Below are 20,497 nucleotides of genomic sequence, written 5' to 3' on the forward strand. Positions count from 1 at the left end.
CTATGCTCTAGTGTGGAAAGTGTGCTTGAGACAACTGACACCTCTCATTCCCCGCCAAGCCCACACTCCGAGGGTGTGTCTACACTCCAGCTGGGAAGTATGATTTACATAGATGTGTCAGTGCTTCCCAAGCTAAAAGTAGCAGTAGGACCATGGCAGCATGGGCAGTGGCTCAGGCTAGTCACCCAAATACATACCCAGAGGGATGGGTGAGATAGTATTTGAGTGGCTAGTCTGTGTAGCCACAGCTACACTGCTCTTTTTAGCATGCTAGTATGGGTACATCTGCCAGAGCTGGAAATTACACCCTTGGCTGCATCATAGACATACCCGGAATGTTCCCTTCCTGGGCCTGATCCAAGCCCATTGAAGTCAGTGGAATGATTCCCATATGCAAATTGCAAAGGGATGATCAGACCCATTATCTATTAATTATTATTAAATTCTGTTTTGTTTCCTTCCTGTTTTGAGTCATTTAAGGGATACTCAAAACAAACTGAAAGGGCAATACTAAAAATGGAAAAGAAAGAAAGAAAGATCCCGAACCAGGATCCAGAACTTGAATGCGAGTAACAAACTAATATATTAGTTCCCTTCACACAATGCAGACAAATTATATTTGTAATAACTCAGAGTTTGAACTTTAATTTGCAGAAACTTGTGCAATAATTTTCAGACCAAGTCACAGCAATTGGCCAATGTCTGTCACATTAGTCATGCTGACACAGACCCCTGGCCTTGTATTTTTAATTCCTAAATAACACATTGCTCTAGTAATAACCTGTAGAAATGGCTCTAAATTGCTTTACCTATTATACTTATGGACTCCTATTACACGGTATTAATTCTTTAAAACTGCAGTTCTGTTTGTTACAATTTGTGTGGTTCTTATTCCTTTGATGCATTCTATGCTTCACAGCTAAGGTACAGGTATTCAGCTACGAAAACTGGATTAGCCTCTACAAAAAATGAATTGTGTCTGCAGGAATGTGAAAGCAATTTTTCACTTATTCATTTTAAAACACTGCAGTAAGTGTATTGATCCCCACAGTTCTGAGTGGATTTACATACTTAGCAATAGCGGTGTTTCAGACAACAGCCGTCGAGCCCTAGAAGGCAGAGTAGATCTGCTTACATGCTATGTTTTGTGTTGCACCTTTGATGCTTTAGAAGCTTCATTTAAGCAAGTATTTTTGAGTGTTTCTTTATTACACCAAGTTAAGATTGCCCTGTATCCTTCAATGTATAATTACAGTATATATTTGAATGAGCATGGCAATTTCAGGAACAGACATTTGTTCTGTGATAGGAGGGTTATAATTGATGCCTTTTTTATCACTGAATGTGAAAAGATAAACGTGGTGCTATATATTGTAAGTCAAAATAAATTATGCAAAATGCATAATTCACATAATGATTGTCCCTTTATAAATGTTCATGTTCAGTAACCACATCATTTGGGATAATGCCTCCTCTAGGAATGCCATGAAAGAAAGGCTCATTCATTATCTTGACTTGGTGAATTGCTCTAAAGTGATTCCTCTGATGAGAAAATTGATTTAGCATTTCTTTAAACAATTGAAAATAAACCTTGATTCTTATCTCTTCCCTGCCCAGAAAGACCAAAGTCAGATATCTACTTCAGATGGCTTGGCCTGGTTAAGACAAGACTCCTCATCAAACACTGTTTCTTGAGCACCACCACCACCAGACAGACACACAGTATACCTTTAAACCATTACCTGTTCTATTAATTGCTCTGGGCCAGATCCTCAGCTGGTGTAATGTGGCTCCATTGACTCAAATTGAGCTCTGGTAGTTAAGGATCTGGCCCTTAGAGCAATGCACTGAATGGCACATTGTTCATTTTGGGGTATCTCTACCCAGAAATACAGAATTAAAAATGAGTAGAATCAAATCCAGTCATTCCACTTGCTGAAACTGAGGGGAAGGCTGTGGAGCCTCCCACCTAAGGAAGAAATGCTGCTGGTGGGAAAGATGTACACAAATGCTCTCACTAATATGGAGGGGGTGCCAACTTTTCCTTCTTTTCTGAGAAGAGGTCATATGGGAAGATGAAGTACAGAACCACTCCTCTAAGAGGACAGCAAGGGTAAGAGAACCTGCCCTGTGTCAAAAGGAATAAGGCTATCAGCAAACGTTGCAGAGCCTACCCCCTAAATAAATTCTCTGCATAGGATAGCTGGCAAGCTGCCTTCCTGAAGTGCTATTGCAGTCAGATGGGAAAGGGATTCCTTCCCAGATCAAAGGTAAGGGCTGAGAAGGAAGGTTGCAGGAGGGCATCCCTGTTAGCCTGGATAAGCTACAGCCAAGCATTAGAAATGTGAATCTTTATCTAGACTGAATTTCTGAACTTTTTGAGGTTTGCCCATCACATCTTGTATGCCATTTCCTAAAATTATAATTCAGCTTTTGCTTTTGAAAAGAGATGGTTGCTATATGTAGATTTACATCTGACTGGAAGAATTCTTTAATTCATTCCAGGCTCACCACCAAACTCTGACTCTGTCTTTGAGATTCAAAAAGAAGCATTAAATACATGCACTCTCTTTTCCCAAGGATTTTGATGAGAATGGTTATGAAATTCAAACCAAATTGTTTTGTTTGTCAAAGCCAGGGTGAGTCAGTGCAATTAGAATTTGGTTCACTGTGTTTTTGACAATTCTTCCCAAGTGATTTTAAACACTGAAAGCCTTTTAGGATGAAGTTCATGTTTTCTGCATGGAGCTGGCAGTGGTAGATATATTGCTCTGGAATAAAAAGCTGAAATTGCATTTCTCTGCTCTCACACACGGTAAGGGAGCTTTTGCACTGGGGTCAGAGAGAGGGCTGGAGAGGAGATTTATCTTCCCTGGGTTTTTATTCACATTTGAGGCCATATTTTTAGTTTTATGATTTTGTTCATACTTTAAGGTATGTAATTTATGGATGCATTGCATACAGACTGTGCTAGAAGCATTTCCCCAAAGAGAAGGGAGAGTGATCTGTTTGTTTTTATTTTGTAAATAATTTCCACAACTATTAAGTCACGTACGCTCTTAGTAATAGGAGGTTATTTGATGTCATTGGATTGCTGTGAGTGAGCAATGGAATACTATGGTCTGGGTGGAAGGCACAGTATAATAATCTAAGCAGCATGCTAGTTTTACATCTCCTTTTATATTAATGTTGAAAATAATAAAACTAGTAGATCCTGCATTAATGTAGGGCAGAGGTGGGCAAGCTACGGCCCACGGGCCACATCTGGCCTGCAGGACCCTACTGCCTAGCCCCTGAGCTCCTGGCCCAGGAGGCTAGCCTCTAGCCCCTCCTCCGCTGTTCCTCCTCCCCTACAACCTCAGCTTGCCCTGCTGCCAGCGCAGTGCTCTGGGAGCCAGGGCTGCGATCTCCTGGGGCAGCGCAGCTGCAGAACCTGGCCTGACCCAGTGCTCTGTGCTGCGCAGTGGCGTGGCTGGCTCCAGCCAGGTGGCGCAGCTGCCTGTCCTGGTGCTCTAGGCAGCGCGGCTGTAGCGCTGCCAGCCACTGGTGCTCCAGGCAGCATGGTAAGGGGGCTGGGTGGGGGGAATAGAGGGCAGGGGAGTTCGGGGGAGTGGTTGGGGAGCGGTGTGGATGTGGGTCAGGGCAGCCAGAGGGTGGGGAATGGGGGTTGAATGGGGGCGGGGGTCACCGGGGGGCAGTCAGGAAGGAGAGAGGGGGTTGGATGGGGTGGCGGGGGGCAGTCAGTGGCAGAGGTTCTGGGGGCAGTCAGGGAACAGGGAGAAGGTGGAAGAGTGCTGCTAGAGTGGACAGTGGGCCCCCAGCCTGAGCCTAGGCCACTGCACAGGGGGAACCACAGAACAGGAAGCAGGAGGGGACCTGGGGACAGAGCATGGATGGGATCACGCCTGGCTGTTTGGGGAGGCACAGCCTCCCCCAGCCTATGATCACTTAGAGCAATTGTTCTCAAAGCTGGTCCACCGCTTGTTCAAGGAAAGCCAGGGTGGTTTGTTTACCTGCTGCGTCCGCAGGTTCGTCTGATCGTGTCTCCCACTGGCTATGGTTCACAGCTCCAGGTCAATAGGGGCTGCGGGAAGTGGCGTGGGCTGAGAGATGTGCTGGCTGCCCTTCCTGCTGCCCTCATTGGCCTGGAGCGGCAAATGATGGCCAGTGGGAGCCGCTATCGCCTGAACCTGTGAATGAGGCAGGTAAACAAACCGGCCCAATCCACCAGGGGCTATCCCTGAACAAGTGGCAGACCAGCTTTGAGAACCATTGACATAGAGTATCTTGTGGGATTTCTACTTCATGGGGCTAAAGTCTTGTGAAACAAGCATGGGAGACTTCAGCTCTGTCAAATCAGAACTGGCCTCTAGCCCAGATTTGGTCTCTGATTTGAATCCTAGCCTACACCCAGTCCAAGACTGAATACTCTTTCATTCACCCATCTCTAAATTTGAAGCTGATTCCTTGCCTTCCACCAGCAATGAGGATATACATTCCCCTTGCCTCAGATAGTTCTCATCTTTTCTCAGCGTACACTACCATTCTGATGACACAGCAAAAGCCTATAGTTATTATTAGAATAGCCACTCGTATTTTACTGCAAAAATATATTATTGTGAGCAACACTAAAATACACCAATAACTCTTTCCTATTAGCCAACAATGGAAATCTATAAATGTGGACATTTGGGAAGAGAGAGGTGGTGGTACATCTTTCAACTCATTTGAAATAAACTGGACACAGAAAGGTTTTAAGAGGGAGAAGAAGCAAAATGACAACTATACAGCTCAAAATAGAGACTGATCTTCTAAAATAGGGACAGATAGCATGAATACTTTTTGAAAACCCTAAAACACTCCAGTTTTTATATTATCATTGTACAGGGGCCATACTAGTTCATAACAATGTATTTAATTAATTATTTTATCCTTCACATTAGTAACTAGAGTCAGATATTTGGATCTTTTTTGATGTTACAAAATTTCCAATGCCATTAAGCTCTATCTCTTTTTTTTTTCTTTTTTTCTAGTGTTACTTATTGATTTCATGTTATTCATAATGGTACAAGATATGTTTCTGTTAGTTCTAAAAATATGTTCAAATACATTACATCCTCTCACAGGCTGCCATCTCAGGAAACCTGTAAGTACACATATTGCATGTCATCAGTGAAAGTTCAGCACTCCTAAACATGACACACAAACACTGTTTTACGGATTTGTGCATACATGCATAGATGGATCTCAGCCAAAAATTCAAACGTGGCTGGAAAGTTCAGTAGTATTGGGTTCCATGGTTTGGTTTGGGCCTGTGTGAATATGATGCTAGTCATTATCCAAAATGTCCAATAAATAAATATGATTCCAGAGTTACTTGATTTTTTTGCACTAACATTTGTATAAAATCTAAAATTATATTTATGATAATGTGTCGAGGAAACATTTTTACTATGTTTCGTGCAGTAAAATAAATCAGATTAAGTAATGTAATTATATGGTGAAGTATTAGAATTCTAGATAGCATCATTTTTTTTATAGGTAGAAGCATCTTTTAGAGTTTTTTTGCCATACCATTAATTTATCAAAATGAAAGTGTTATCTATTTCAAACACTAGCTCATTTAAATTAAACTCATAAGCCTTAAAGCTTTAACTTCCAGCAACTAACGGACATGCATCTGACGAAGTGGGTATTCACCCACGAAAGCTCATGCTCCAAAACTTCTGTTAGTCTATAAGGTGCCACAGGACTCTTTGCTGCTTTTACAGATCCAGACTAACATGGCTACCCCTCTGATACTCTACAACTAACAGAAGTTACTAGATCGCAGGTCCTGATTCTCATGAGAGGCTTCAATCACCCTGATATCTGCTGGGAGAGCAGTACAGAGGTGCACAGACAATCCAGGAAGTTTTTGGAAAGTGTAGGGTACAATTTCCTGGTGCAAGTACTGGAAGAACAACTAGGGGCAGAGCTCTTCTTGACCTGCTGCTCACAAACCAGGAAGAATTAGTAGGGGAAACAAAAGTGGATGGGAACCTGGGAGGCATAACTCAGCAATATAGGAGGGATAGCTCAGTGGTTTGAGCATTAGCCTGCTAAACCTAGAGTTGTGAGTTCAATCCTTGAGGGGGCCATTGAGGCAAAAATCTGTCTGGGGATTGGCCTGCTTTGAGCAGGGGGTTAGACTAGATGACCTCCTGAGGTCTCTTCCAACCCTGATATTCTGTGAGGTAGTGACCATGAGATAGTTGAGTTCAGGATCCTGACACAAGGAAGAAAGGAGAGCAGCAGAATACAGACCCTGGACTTCAGAGAAGCAAACTTTGATTCCCCCAGGGAACTGATGGGCATGATCCCCAGGGAGGCTAATATGAGGGGGAAAGGAATCCAGGAGAGCTGGTTGTATCTTAAAGAAGCCTTATTGAGGGCTCAGGAACAAATCATTCCAAGGTGCAGAAAGCATGGCAAATATGGCAGGTGACCAGCTTGTCTTAACAGAGAAATCTTCAGTGAGCTTAAATACAAAAAGGAAGCTTTAAAAAAGTGGAAATTTAGACAGATGATTAGGGAGAAGAATAAAAATATTGCTTGAGCATGAAAGGGTGTAATCAGAAAGCAAAGTACAATTGGAGTTGCAGCTAGCCAGGGATGTGAAGGGTAACAAGAAGGGTTTCTACAGGTATGTTAGCAACAAGAAGGTCAGGGAAAGTGTGGGACCCTTACTGAATCGGGGAGGCAACCTACTGACAGATGATATGGAAGAAGCTGAAGTACTCAGTGCTTTTTTTGCCTCGGTCTTCACAGACAAGGTCAGCTCCCAGACTGCTGCACTGGACAGCACAGTATGGGGAGGAGGTGAGCAGCCCTCAGTAGTGAAAGAACAGGTTAAGGACTATTTAGAAAAGCTGTACATGCACAAGTCCATGGGTCCAGATCTAATGCATCTGAGGGTGCTGAGGGAGTTGGCTGATATGATTGCAGAGCCATTGGGGCCATTATTTTTGAAAACTCATGATGATCGGGGAAGGTCCTGGATGATTGGGAAAAAGCAAATATAGTGCCCATCTTTTAAAAAGGGAAGAAGGAGAATCAAAGGAACTACAGACCGGTCAATCTCACCTCAGTCCCTGGAAAAATCATGGAGCAGGTCCTCAAGGAATCCATTTTGAAGCACTTGGAGTAGAGGAAGTTGATCAGGAACAGTAAACATAAATTCACCAAGGGCAAGTCATGCCTGACCAACTTGATTGCCTTTTATGATGAGATAACTAACTCTGTGGATATGGGGAAAGCAGTGGACGTGATATATCTTGACTTTAGCAAAGCTTTTGATACAGTCTCCTGCAGTATTCTTGCCAGCAAGTTAAAAAAGTATGGATTGGTTGAATGGACTATAAGGTGGATAGAAAGCTGGCTACATCGTCGAGTTCAATGGGTAGTGATCAGTGGTTTGATGTCTAGTTGGCAGCCGGTATCAAGCAGCGTGCTCCAGGGCTCTGTCCTGGGGCCAGGTTTTGTTAAACGTCTTTATTAATGATCTAGATGATGGGATAGATTGCACCCTCAGCAAGTTCGCGGATGACATTAAGCTGGGGGGAGAGGTAGATACACTGGAGGGTAGGGATAGGATCCAGAGTGACCAAGACAAATTGGCGGATTGGGCTAAAAGAAATCTGGTGAGGTTCAACAAGGACAAGTGCAGAGTCCTGCACTTAGGACGGAAGAATACCATGAACTCCTACAGACTAGGGACCGATTGGCTAGGCAGCAGTTCTGCAGAAAAGGACCTAGGGGTTACAGTGGCTGAGAAGCTGAATATGAGTCAACAGTGTGCCCTTGTTGCCAAGAGGGCTAACGGTATAGTGGGCTGCATTAGTAGGAGCATTGCCTGCAGATCAAGGGAAGTGATTATTCCCCTCTATTTGGCACTGGTGAGGCCACATCTGGAGTATTGTGCCCAGTTTTGGGCCTCCCACTACAGAAAGGATGTGGAGAAATTGGAGAGAGTCCAGCAGAGGGCAATGAAAATGATTAAGAGGCTGGGGCACATGGCTTACAAGTAGAGGCTGAGGGAACTGGGTTTATTTAGTCTGCAGAAGAGAAGAGTGAGGGAGGATTTGATAGCAGCCTTCAACTACCTGAGAGGAGGTTCCAAAGAGGGTGAAGCTCGGCTGTTTCTCAGTGGTGGCAGATGACAGAACAAGGAGCAATAGTCTCAAGTTGTAGTGTGGGAGGTCTAGGTTGGATATTAGGAAACACTATTTCACTAGGAGGCTGGTGAAGCACTGGAATGGGTTCCCTATGGAGGTGGTGGAACCTCCTTTCTTAGAGGTTTTTAAGGTCAGGCTTGACAAAGCCCTGGCTGGAATGATTTAGTTGGGGATTGGTCCTGCTTTGAGCAGGGAGTTGGACTAGATGACCTCCTGAGGTCTCTTCCAACCCTAATCTTTTATGATTCTAAGAGTGAATCTTCATGGGCTTTGTAATGGGTTGTGCTGTGCCTTTAAAGACAAGCACACATCCAGCAAGGAATGCTGGGAAAGGGGAAGACATATAAGCGCTTCTACCTTCAAAAGAGGAGTTGCTATGAGGTCATTGTCATAATTTCAACTAAAGTAAGGAGGTAACTGGGCAAGACCAGCAGCTGGACTTCCACCATAGATGTCAAAGCAAGCCCGGGAAGGTATCTGAACAGGCTTGGGGGAAAAGCCTTATGGAAAGGGCTAGGGAGAAGGCAAGGACTCTGGGTGCTGTGCCTATTGAAGAAAGGTGACTTAATCACAGGTTACAAGTAATGGGACAGAGATTTCTGACAGTAGAAGGCAGGAGATCCAATGGTTGGAAGCTGAAGTTGGACAAATTCAGACTTGAAATAAAGCACAATTTTTAAGAGGTTAATTAATCACTGAAACAATTTAGCTGGGGCCATGGTCTCTTGAAGTGTTTAAATCAAGACTGGGGGTCTTTTAAAAGAGGTATGTTATAGCTCACACCGCAGTTATGGGATAGATGCGGAAATTACTGAGGAAGGTTCTATGGCCTGAGTTATCCAGGAAGTCAGACTAGATGATCATAATAGTCTCTTCTTGGCCATAAAATCTATTAATGTTATTACCACAGATTCCACATTATTGGAAACTCAGCTCATTGTGCTCAACACTGCTTGGGTCCTTTTGGTCAATTACCCAGACTAGATTAGTTCAACTGCACTTTTGCAGGGTTTAGTGTATTCATAGTTCAAACATATACCTCCTTTGCAGGACCTGGTTTATTCGCCCATTCTACAGAAGGTAACTCACTCAAGTTTGTGCCCTCTGTGGGTCCATGTAAGAGTCCCAGTTGATTTCCTCCCTCTGGTCAGGAGGTCCCAGTCCTCCTCTCAGAGCTGGGGTGTATTGCAGACATTGTTTTGTCTCTCTCCTTAAGACAGGAGCCCCCTGCCTCTCCTCCTGGGAGCTGGAGTTGTATTTTAGGCCAGTTGCAGAGCCTCAGGCAGCTTCTCCTCCAGCTAGCCCTTTTCCCATTCAGTCCTTCCACTTCCTGCTGTCTGCCCTGCTTTGAGAAGGAGGCAGCATAAATGCTGGTCCATCTCCCCCAGAGCTCAACCTCAATTTGTTGGGTGAGAGGAGAGCCTTACCTTGCCCACTCTGCAAGGCTCCTGATCCTGGGCCCTTCAGAACCAGTGCCAAGAGTTTCTCCCAAACACCATTTATTGCTCTCTACCCATATCCTCTCCACCAAATCTCCTTGGGGTCTTTCTATATGGCAGACCTTTCCATGTCTTAAAGGGTCATGCCATGTGACATGGTTGGGCTGACCCCTACACACTCCTACCCTTAAGGAGGCAGATCCTGTCATCACATTTCATTTATTAGCAATGTCTGGGTTCTCCATTATCCAAAGGTTGCCAATAAGGTAAAGGCAGGTTGGTGGAGCTGCAGCCAGGGATGGAAGCACTGGAGTATGTCTAGCCCGGGCCCCTCATGCCAGGGCAGGGCACAACCATAAAGTGCAGGGAAAGGTACTATGCAGCCTGCATGCTCCTGCTCTCCATGGAAAGCCCAAGCATCCCTGCTGCTGCCCAGCCCACAGCCTCCCCCCTCAACCTCCCTCTGCTGCTCCCTAGGGATACCCAGGGTTGTGAGGCACCTCGCTACCGCTTGCCCTTAGCATGAGGAAGTTTTGCCTCTGCCTGCTGTGTCAGCTCCCTGAATCCTCTGGCAACAAAAGCACTGTCTTCCCGGCCTTCGCAGGCCTCAATCTCTCTGTGTAGGTAGCAATAGACACATACCAACCCCTGAGACCTCCGAGTGTCCCTCAGGAGTGCTCAGCCCCTGTGCCACTGACTGCCCACTGAACTCTTAAGATCTGCTATTCCCAAAGTAACAGTACCCACCAGCTTGCAAAATTCACATCCAGACCCACTCTGCTTAACATACTGCACTTAGCATTTGGCGTCAAGAGGTACTTGGGTCACACTCCCCTCCAGCAGAGCCTCTCCCATTGGAGGGTATGTGAGCGCCCCACTCCCTTACTGCCTTGCTGGAAGTGGGTCCCTGCCTGTAGGTCAGATTGTGGGGCAGCAATTGGAGAAGGCATGTCCCAGCTCTTCCTGCCTGCAGCGGGGGTCTTTCTTTCAAAAAAAGTTCTGAATAAGTGGCATATAGCTGAATTCCATAAACATCATAGTCAATGAGACAGGATTGGTTTCCAGCAAAATGTTGCTATTAACTGAAAGTTGTTAATATTGGGGTTGCTGAGAACCAGCATCCACTGTTTTGTATTTAATAGTGCCAAAATAATGCTAGGTGCTTTACAAAAAGTAAGGTTCCATCCTACAAACACTTATGTGTATAGTTAACTTTAAGCATGCATATAATTACACCGCAGTCAGTGGAAGTACTCACATGCATAAAGTAAAGCATGTATATAATTGTTTACAGGATCAAGGCCTAGGAAAACCAGGCCCCTTCCCCAAAGAGTTCATTATCTAAATAGATATCTTGTTGGCAAAGGCTAGGATGCAACAAACTGGAAGAGATTGAGTTATGCCTCAGTTCTCCATGCCTAATGGTGCACTGTAAAAAAGTGTATAATAATCATCATCTGTAACTTCTCTTTTATGTTTGAGTTTGGGAATAAAACACTTTTTTCGTATTTCAGCTGTTCACAGCTGTCACCATTAGGAGCACTGAATCCTGCAACATCTCACTGAGGTTAGGAGAAATAAATAACATAGCATGCATGCTCAGCTGACTATCTTTCAACTTTCAGTTTCTTATTTCAGAACCAGATTTCTTCAAGCAAGGCAAAGCCATTACTTCTTATTAAGAATATACATACAGTATAATTCCGGTTATCTGAATTCCCTTTATCCAAAAATCCTACTTATCCAAATCCATGGTGTCCCCCTCATGTAGTCCTATGTTAGTTAATAGCATTTCAGTTTACCCAAATGCCCAGTTAAGTTTTGGATGTCCCCTAGGCCATTCAGATAAACAGGATTGTAGTGTGTGTGTGTCTGTGTGTGTGTGTTACATCATATGCTGAGATTGAAAAAATAAGCTATGTAAGAGGTATCCAAGTACAAAAAATCTGAAAAATTCTCAGTATCTGAACAATACTTTCTCCCCTCACACTGCATTAAACTGGAAATCAGAGATGCCCACTTTGGTGGCTGAGGGCCCAGTGTGAATCCCCAGGGTCTTAAATGCACCTGTGGCTCTTCTCTCCCTGTAACTGCAGGGTGAAATCAAAATGGATCAACAGCAGGACTTGGTTGCTGTTGAATTCAAAGAAGAAACCATTTTTAGTCATGCATTATGAGAGATACTAATATGAGTATGGCTGTGTGCAATCATTTTTAAAATTACACAAATGTATATGATTGCAATCTAGTTATGGCATTCAGGGGCCAGTTGTTAATGAGACCTTAGACATTTCAAAGCATAGGCACCACTATAACAAACACTAAGACTGATCAAGTAAAATCTACATTATTATCAGTTGAGAAGTTAAAGCATGCAGCATATGTCACCTGCAGTGATTAACCTTTGATGTGGGAGCAGATATCCTAAAGTGAAGACGGAAGCTGTGGAGAGGAAATACAAGGTACATGAAGGTTTGATGTCAGATATGAAATCTATTTCTAACACATCAGTAAAGAATTCATATTTGTGCAGATTGTAAGTTGGAGCTGCTAATCACCTCCCCTCATTAGTGGGGACAGTTTCTGTTGGATATCATGGTCTTTCTGCAAAAAATGTTGTCTGAATATTACAGAAACTGAACTGAGTTTAGATTACCAATGAAGAACAATTATACCCATGCTGGAACTGCACTGGTGACTGTTTAGGATGCTTCTTATACAGTGTTGTTGTATCTGCCTAGGTCCCAGGATATTAGAGAAACAAGGTGGGTTGGTCTAATACTATCTCATCTACTTTGTCTCTGGATAGTTCCTGCTGGTTTCAAGGTACCTGCACCTTTGACCCTCTCCTTACTTACTCAAAGAATCCCCTCTTAGGTCTCTTCACCTCTCTCTGGGCAAGGACCCACATTTCTCTCCCTCTTCACCAGGGTTTAGGCTTGGAACCCCCTTTCACTTCACTGTGTTTATCACAGCAGGTCTGACTAAAGTCCAGCCCCTGCACTTTACTTTCCTCCCCAAGGGCTATGATCAGTGTCAGTTACCAGTAACCAAAGAGTTCTCTTAAAGCACAGCACATTTATTTAGGGACAAAAGCAGATAAAGAACACATAAAACAAGAAAAACGTATAAATGCATACTGAACATGCCAACAGTCACCCATCTTCCCCATGGGGGAGTCTGGCAGATCAAAGTCTTTCCCAACCTTTCAGCAGGACTGGGTTCCTTGTTGGACATGTCCATTTGCTGAATCAAAAGGAAGACCCCTCTGTCACTTCAAGATGACCTTTTATATCCCAAGTTCTTTCTTTTTTTTGTCTGCATTTCCTGAAACCCTGAACCATTATATGCAAGCCACCCCAGGGTGGGGCACTTCTCTGGAGCTGTTTACAGTGACTATTTTTCATTCCTGGAGGGGCTGCAATTACCTTTTCCCATGAAGCAGAATATAATCCCTAGCCCACAATGATATATTAATGCAATAGTCCCCAAAGATACCACATATGGTTGCAGTATTGGTCCCAGTCCCCATTTGGGGGGAAGAGACCATCAGAAAAGGACTGGTTTGAAGAAAATGAAGCGGAACTATTACCTCTCATCAACATTAAGAACACAGCCTATCAGGAACACAACAAGGGAGCACCAAAGTGAGACTTCAATGTGCAAAATCCAAGGTACAGTGAGGAAGTAGACGTGCAAATCATTACTGAATCAAGCTCTGTGAAAAGATACAGACAGCCTCAGACACAGGAAACCTCAAAGTCATGTATGACGGCCTGAAGAAAGCTCTAGGTCCCACTCTCAACAAAGTTTCCCCTCTCAAATCACACAGCAGTGAAATCATTACAGATAAAAGCAAGCAGTTGTCTTGTTAGGCTGAACACTATTCAGAGCTATACGCACAAGAAATGTCACCAGCGAATCACTGGACCAAATGCCAACTCTACACTTCATGCCAGAGCCAGATGTGGAACACACTGTAAAAGAGCTAAGCAAGAGCTATTGATTTGCTATCAAGTGGCAAGGCTCCTGGAAAAGATGGCATCCCAGCAGAAATCATCAAGTACGGGAAAGACAGCCTTTTACCATATCTTTATCAGCTGCTACTTAAATGCTGGAAAGAGGATGAGGTATCACAAGAGATGCCCGATGCAAATATCATCACTTTGTATAAAAATAAAGGCGAAAAGGGTGACTACAAGAACTACAGGGGTATCTCGTTACTAAGTCTAGCAGGAAAAGCTTTTGCAAAAGTCATGTTAGTGTGCCTACAACAGCTGGCGAATCGTGTCTACCCTGAATCACAGCGCGGTTCAGGGCTGGAAGATTGACTATAGACATGATATTTTCTCTGCGTCATCTCTAAGAAAAGTGCAGAGATCAAAACTGAGCATTGTACATCACCTTTGTGGACCTAACCAAACCATTCGACGCAGTCAGCAGAGCAGGTCTATTTGCAATGCTAGAAAAGATAGGGGGCCTACCAACCCTGTTAAAATTGGACAGTTCATTCCACAACAACATGAGATCAACTGTCCAGTTTAGCAGGTCCACTTCAGACAGCTTTGAGATGAAAAGCAGAGTGAAGCAAGGACGTGTTCTTGCCCCTACACTCTTTGGAATCTTATTCTCGGTACTCTTGAACTGTGCATTTTAGGACATGAAAGATGGAGTTTATCACCACACAAGATCAGATGGGAGACTCTTCAACCTGTCCTGACTTAAGTCAAAGACCAAATTCAAAAAGGTGCTAATCAGGGAACTTCTATTCACTGATGATGCTGCCCTCATAGCCCACAATGAAGATCTATTACAAGAACTCATGTCCCACCTTTCAAGTGCCTGCCAGGCATTTGCTCTCACCATCAGTGTCAAGAAAATGGTTGTATTAGGACTGGGGGTTCCACAAGATCCTTCAATTACTTTAAATGCAAAGCATCTAGAAGTAGTCCAACAGTTCCGCTATTTAAGTTCTACAGTGACCACCAACCTCTCACTGGATGAAAAAATGTTCACATTGGAAAGGCTGCCACCACCTTTAGCAGACTAACTAAAAGAGCATGGAACAACTCAAAGTTTACCATCAAGACCTAAATGCTAGTGTACTAAGCTTGCATCCTCAGCACTCTCACATATGATGGGGAAACCTGGACAACTTATGCTCCTCAGGAAAAATGTTTACGCCACATACTTATCACCAAATGGCAAGATAAAGTCACCAATATAGAGGTTCTTCAAAGGGCAAATTTACCAAAGGTGACAGCCCTGCTCAAGCAAAGATGACTGTGTTGCCTGGGCCATCTGAGTAGATTGGAAGATGGATGTGTACCTGAGGACATGCTATACAGGGAGCTTTCAGAGGGAACAAGAACAACAGGACATCCCAAGTTTCACTATAAAGACAAATGATCAAAACCCATGACAGAAGCTGGCTTCTATAGCTTGAGGAGAAAAGGGCCCATAGGAAGCAAGCAGCTCCCAACCAAGATACATACATTTGCAATAATTGCCAAAGATCATGCAAATCTCAGATTGAACTATTCAGTCACATGAGACATTGCAAACCATCTACATCATAGGCTGCAATTCCCATCGTCTCTCACAGACAAAAGGGTGCCAATGTAGCCTCTCTCTCTCACTATCACTTTCTCTCTTTTTTCTCAATGATTGGGTAGTTGATATTTAGCAATAGTTTTCTAGTGTGGACAGTTTGCATTAATATACTGTGGCTGTTCTGGGGGAAATCAGTTACAGGAGGAATCACAAAATTCCTATAAGTAGCATCAGCTCCAAGCTGGTTGGGAGTTTCTACATTAGTGCTAGTCCATCTTGTAAAATGCAGGATTAGAAAATCATGACAACTTTTACATCAGGACATCTTAGAATTACAAATCTTTATAATCCAAGTGTATATATCTTCTCCTGGCACTGGAGAAGGTTGGTATTGCATGGGTGCAGCCATAATTGACACCAGCTCGCAACAGTCCAAGGATTGCCAAATGGGGATATCATTATTTATCAAAGATGGGTATGGATAGGTGCCAAACTAACTTCTAAGAAGTGCTCCTTTGGTAGACCAAATGTATATAATGCCTAGGATCGAATACATGGAACGAGTAACGGTATAAGAGAAAAAATGAGTGCGATCTGTGCTGCTATTAATGGAATGATGCCAGATTGGAGGGAGGTCTCAAGTGGGGTTCCACAGGGATCTGTTCTGGGTCTGGTGTTGTTTAACATCTTTATTACTGACCTGGGTGTAGGTATTGAGCACATATTGCTCAAGTTTGCAGATGACACAAAGCTGGGGGAGGCAGGGAAGGTTGCCAATACTTTGGATGATAGAGCTAAAATTCAGAAGGATCTTGATAAGTTAGAGAACTGGGCTATAGACAACAAAATGAAATTCAACAGAGACAAAGGTTAGGTGCTACACTTAGGGAAGAAAAAACAAATGCACAAATACAGACTGGGGGGAAATCTGGCTTGGTAGCAGCATTGCTGAGAAGGATCTGGGAGTTGTGGTGGATCACAGCCTCAAACTGAGTCAACAATTGCAAAAAAAGCAAATGCAGTTTTAGGTTGCATTAACAGAGGCATAGCATACAAGTCCCAGGAGGTGATAGTACTGCTCTACTCAGTGTTGGTTAGGCCTCAGCTGAAGTACTGTGTCCAATTTTGGTCACCAATGTATAGAAAGCATGTAGAGAAACTGGAAAGGTTCCAGAGATGAGCAGCAAAGATGATCAAAGGGATAGAATGTAAGCCATACGAGGAAAGGCTGAAGGAACTTGGTATATTTAGTTTGGAAAAGAGAAGATTAAGGGAGGATATGACAGTAGTCTTCAGATACTTGAAAGGCTGCCATAAAGAAGATGGAGAAAAGTTGTTCGCTTTTACCACAGAGAGTAGGACAAGAGGTAATGAGTTCAAACTACAGCGTAGCAGGTTTAGATTAAATCTCAGGAAAAACTTCCTAACTGTGAGAACAGTAGGACAATGGAACAGACTGCAATGGGAGGTTGTGGAAGCTCCTTCACTGGAGGTTTTCAAAAGGAGGCTGGATAGTCATCTGTCTTGGATGGTTTAGACGCAACAAATCCTGCATCTTGGAGGGGGTTAGACTAGATGACCCTTGTGGTCCCTTTTAACTCTATGATTCTACACGGTCCCCCACAATAATTCTTAATGATTAAATTAGTGAAGAAAAGCTGGTTTATTTTTCAAAGATGACTTGCTGTTGATAATGTTTTTCTTTTTCATTGCCTCATCTGGTTATTAAATTTCCTGTCTTAGAAGACTGGAGAAAATTGAAATGATTATTCAGGTTGGATGAATACATAGGGAGAATGTCCATGTGAAGAAAACATCCTGTATGCTATTACATTTCAGAGTCCTTTATTTTATTTTTAGTCATTCTGATACCTGTTTTACCATCTTGTGTGACATATGTCCAGGTGCATACATGGGAACAGATCCAATCCTATTTTATCGGCAGAGCTTCAGCAGTCTGCATCTCACAATGTAACCACTCAGGCAGCAATTATACTGTGTCTGCCAACAGTCCTAGAGTTTTCAGGTTCTAACCTTAAAGGGCCATGCCATTATACCCTAGTTCAAATTGCCAGAGGTGGATATATGTAACTAAGCAGGAAAATTCCTCCAAATGCAGTACCTCACAGAGTAGAGCACCAGTTGGATTGGGACTTCTAGTCACGACCATAATATACAAATAATTAATAAGAACCTCCACATTGCATACACCATTTTGTCTACCATATGAAATAAGTAAATAGGTTCATCAAATAATTGCAACCCATATTTGATGGTAACCAAAAAGTGAAAGAAAGAAATCTTTCCTGAACCTCCTCTTCTGGCCAAAAACCCCTCTACCTTGCCAAGCTCATCATCAGAAGCAAGCTCATAATAGACCAGGACACCCTTATCTGAAAGTGGTATCAGACCCCGCTAGAACAAAAGATGCAAAACCTACAGACATATCTCCACTGCTAGACACAATATACCTTTCAAGATTCATAGGTCCTGTACATGCTTATCACAACACGTGGTCTACCTCATCTGGTGCATCAAATGCTCCAATAACAACTATGTAGGTGAAATGATACAATCACCGTGCTCTCAAATGAACTCAAACAGAAAAATGATTAAAGTCAAAAACACCATATCACTTGTGGGTAAGCACTTTTCACAAAGTAATCACTCCATATCTGATCTTTCAATACTTATCCTCAAGGGAAACCTGCACATCACTGAGCCTAGACACTTAAATTCTTCACTCTACTAGCCACCAAAAACCATGGACTTCAGGAAAACTGGCTCATTACAACAATTTGTCACACAACATACTGCCTTCCATCTATTAATTGCCCACTTCAAAACCTTTGTGCATGACAATCTAAACCCCAGTTGCCCACTTCATTTCAAATGGCTACCTCGAATATGTGTTACCCCTTCTCTTGACAGTCTCTCCCAATTTGTATTTATCTCAGACACTCTGCTTCCTTCCCCAGACCTGAAGAAGAGCTCTGTGTAGCTCGAAAGCTTGTGCCTTCCATCAACAGAGGTTGGTCCAGTAAAAGATATTACCTCACCCATCTTGTCTCTTTCATATCCTGGGACCGACATGACTATAACAACACTGCAAACAAGTAAATAGGAGGAAGTATTTGAACTCACTGGGACAGATTTTGTTGAGGACTATTGATAAATTGCACATCAATTGCTTGAGCACATTTCAGTTGGTTATGAAATGTATTCAAGAGACAAAATAACCAATAGCAATCAGGTTTATTGCTAAAAGTCAATGATACTATAGTACAGAAAGAAAGGCTTAATACAATACCAGTTTCTGGGAAGCTTCTCACGCAGCGTATTTAAATTAATCTCACTGAGAAGGTGTGCTCCCAAATGTATACATTTCAGCTGTTAGTATTTACTGGATGATTTACAAGTTACAAAACCCTTTACACGTTATTAAAATCCAAACCACCAGTTTGTCCCAGTTCCTTAACGTGTTGTTCTGGACCTTTCCATATTTTTGTTTTGGGTACTAACATACCAGGTAACATAACTGGTCCGTGAAGGTACCTCCCCAGCTTGTACCAGAGCAGAACATTAATATATTTTGTCTTTAACAAGTTTCTAATGCCAAAGCTGACTTCAGTTTTGTAAAGAGATACTTAGCATAAGTAAGCAGGATTATAAAACAACAGGCCAGTTTAGGACATGTAACTGCTGGAAATGTATACAATATAATATTATATTGATATTATGTGCTTCATGCATATTAATATATGTGATGTCAATGATATATATTAATAATGTGATTGATATATAATTAGCCCAGCATACATTGGTCAGCAGGTCCAACACTTGTTGCTTATATTATCAAGGCAACATCTTTGCCAAATTAATACATGAAACAGTGGTGAGGACATTTTAATATGATTTATATATGATTTATAATGCTTTAATAAACTGCCTAAGCAGCAATACACGATTAACACAACTAAAACTAATTTCCTTATAATACAAACAAAGCTTTAAATGCAACTTCTGTCCTAGTTTGGGAAATTAGTATTTTAAGATCCCCATTATTGCTCAGGTCATTTAAGGCTTCTTTTGCCTTGCGCATGTTATTGATAATTTGAATAATGTGAGTGACTTTTTAAATTTAAGGTTAGTGGGTCTGTTACCAAAATGTTGGATTCGCCTGGTTGAGAGCCAATGACAGCCAGACAGGGATAAGGAATGGTTGCTTTATTCTCCAGAAGAAAGGAGAGTTCTGTACCTAGGTACAAAAAACTCTGCTCCATACAAAAACCAAGAATCTTGTATACACACTCACACACAAGCTTCAGTTGTGTTAGCATTTGATTGGTAGTTAGCAAACCCTGCACTTTTGCAATCTGCTCAGCAAAAACCAGCTTAGGACCAGCTTTAACTGCCTCAAGACTGATAAGGAAAGACAGTTCAGAAGTTCAGGCTACTGTGTCCGTGAGATATCCAGTTTCTCCTAATGGTTGCCAGCTATTATAAAGCTGCTGTTAACTTCACAGGTCAATATGCATGTTAAAAACTGGTGGATTTTTTTTTTATCCTGATACTGGAGCTCACTTTAGGTCATGGATTCACTTGAAAAAAAATGGGATAGACATTATTATAGTGTGTTCCACAGTGCTATGTCTATGAGAAGTAACACAAAAATTGGGAGTAATTATCTTCTGTTGGAGTTTTGCATGCATAGCACTTTCAGGATCAGGCCCCTTCTTGCCAGATTTGTTATATATAAATTGTTTGCCAGGTTCATCACAGGAGCTAAGACTATTACTGCAGGTGAAAAGAATCAGTTTCTGATTAAGTTTTATAATTAAGTATATCATGTACTTAATTTCCTTTTTTAAAATACAGGAATAGGCATATATATGCTTAGATTAATTTTGTACTATTAGTAGATACTATAGGTTCATCATTACCATTTTGAAGTGAATATTTAAGTGCATAATTATATGCATTTAAAGTCATAATCAAATCACATATTCTAATGTAAACAATATTCCAATTCAGGTGGCTCACTTAAGATTAAGATAGACATATTCACTAGCAGGTGGTTATAAAAGAAAAGCACAGAATCATAGAAATGTAGGGCTGGAAGAGACTTTGAGAGGTCATCCAGTCGTGTCCTCTGTGCTGAGACAGGACCAAGTATACCTAGACCATCCTGTTTATCTAAGCTGTTCTTAAAAACCTCCAATGATGGAGATTCCATAACCCCCTTTGGAAACATATTCCAGCGCTTAATTATCCTTGTAGTTAGAAAGT

At 42.4% G+C, this 20,497-nt stretch overlaps 1 protein-coding gene across 6 annotated transcripts in view; it reads left to right on the top strand.

The window, feature by feature from the left end:
- Positions 1-20,497, top strand: part of TMEM117 (transmembrane protein 117) — a 393,879-nt gene that overhangs the window by 358,979 nt on the left and 14,403 nt on the right. Inside the window, exon 7 of one of the 6 annotated variants that reach the window (XM_050936256.1) lies at positions 18,187-18,240. The exons of the other annotated variants lie outside the window; for them this stretch is intronic. Coding sequence (XP_050792213.1) covers positions 18,187-18,192 — 6 coding nt within the window. The 3' untranslated portion in view covers positions 18,193-18,240. Of the gene's footprint in view, positions 1-18,186; positions 18,241-20,497 lie in introns of those variants that run through there. 6 annotated transcript variants of the gene reach the window in all.

Source organism: Gopherus flavomarginatus, chromosome 1 (assembly GCF_025201925.1).
Source record: "Gopherus flavomarginatus isolate rGopFla2 chromosome 1, rGopFla2.mat.asm, whole genome shotgun sequence".
Taxonomy (NCBI): Eukaryota; Metazoa; Chordata; order Testudines; family Testudinidae; genus Gopherus; species Gopherus flavomarginatus.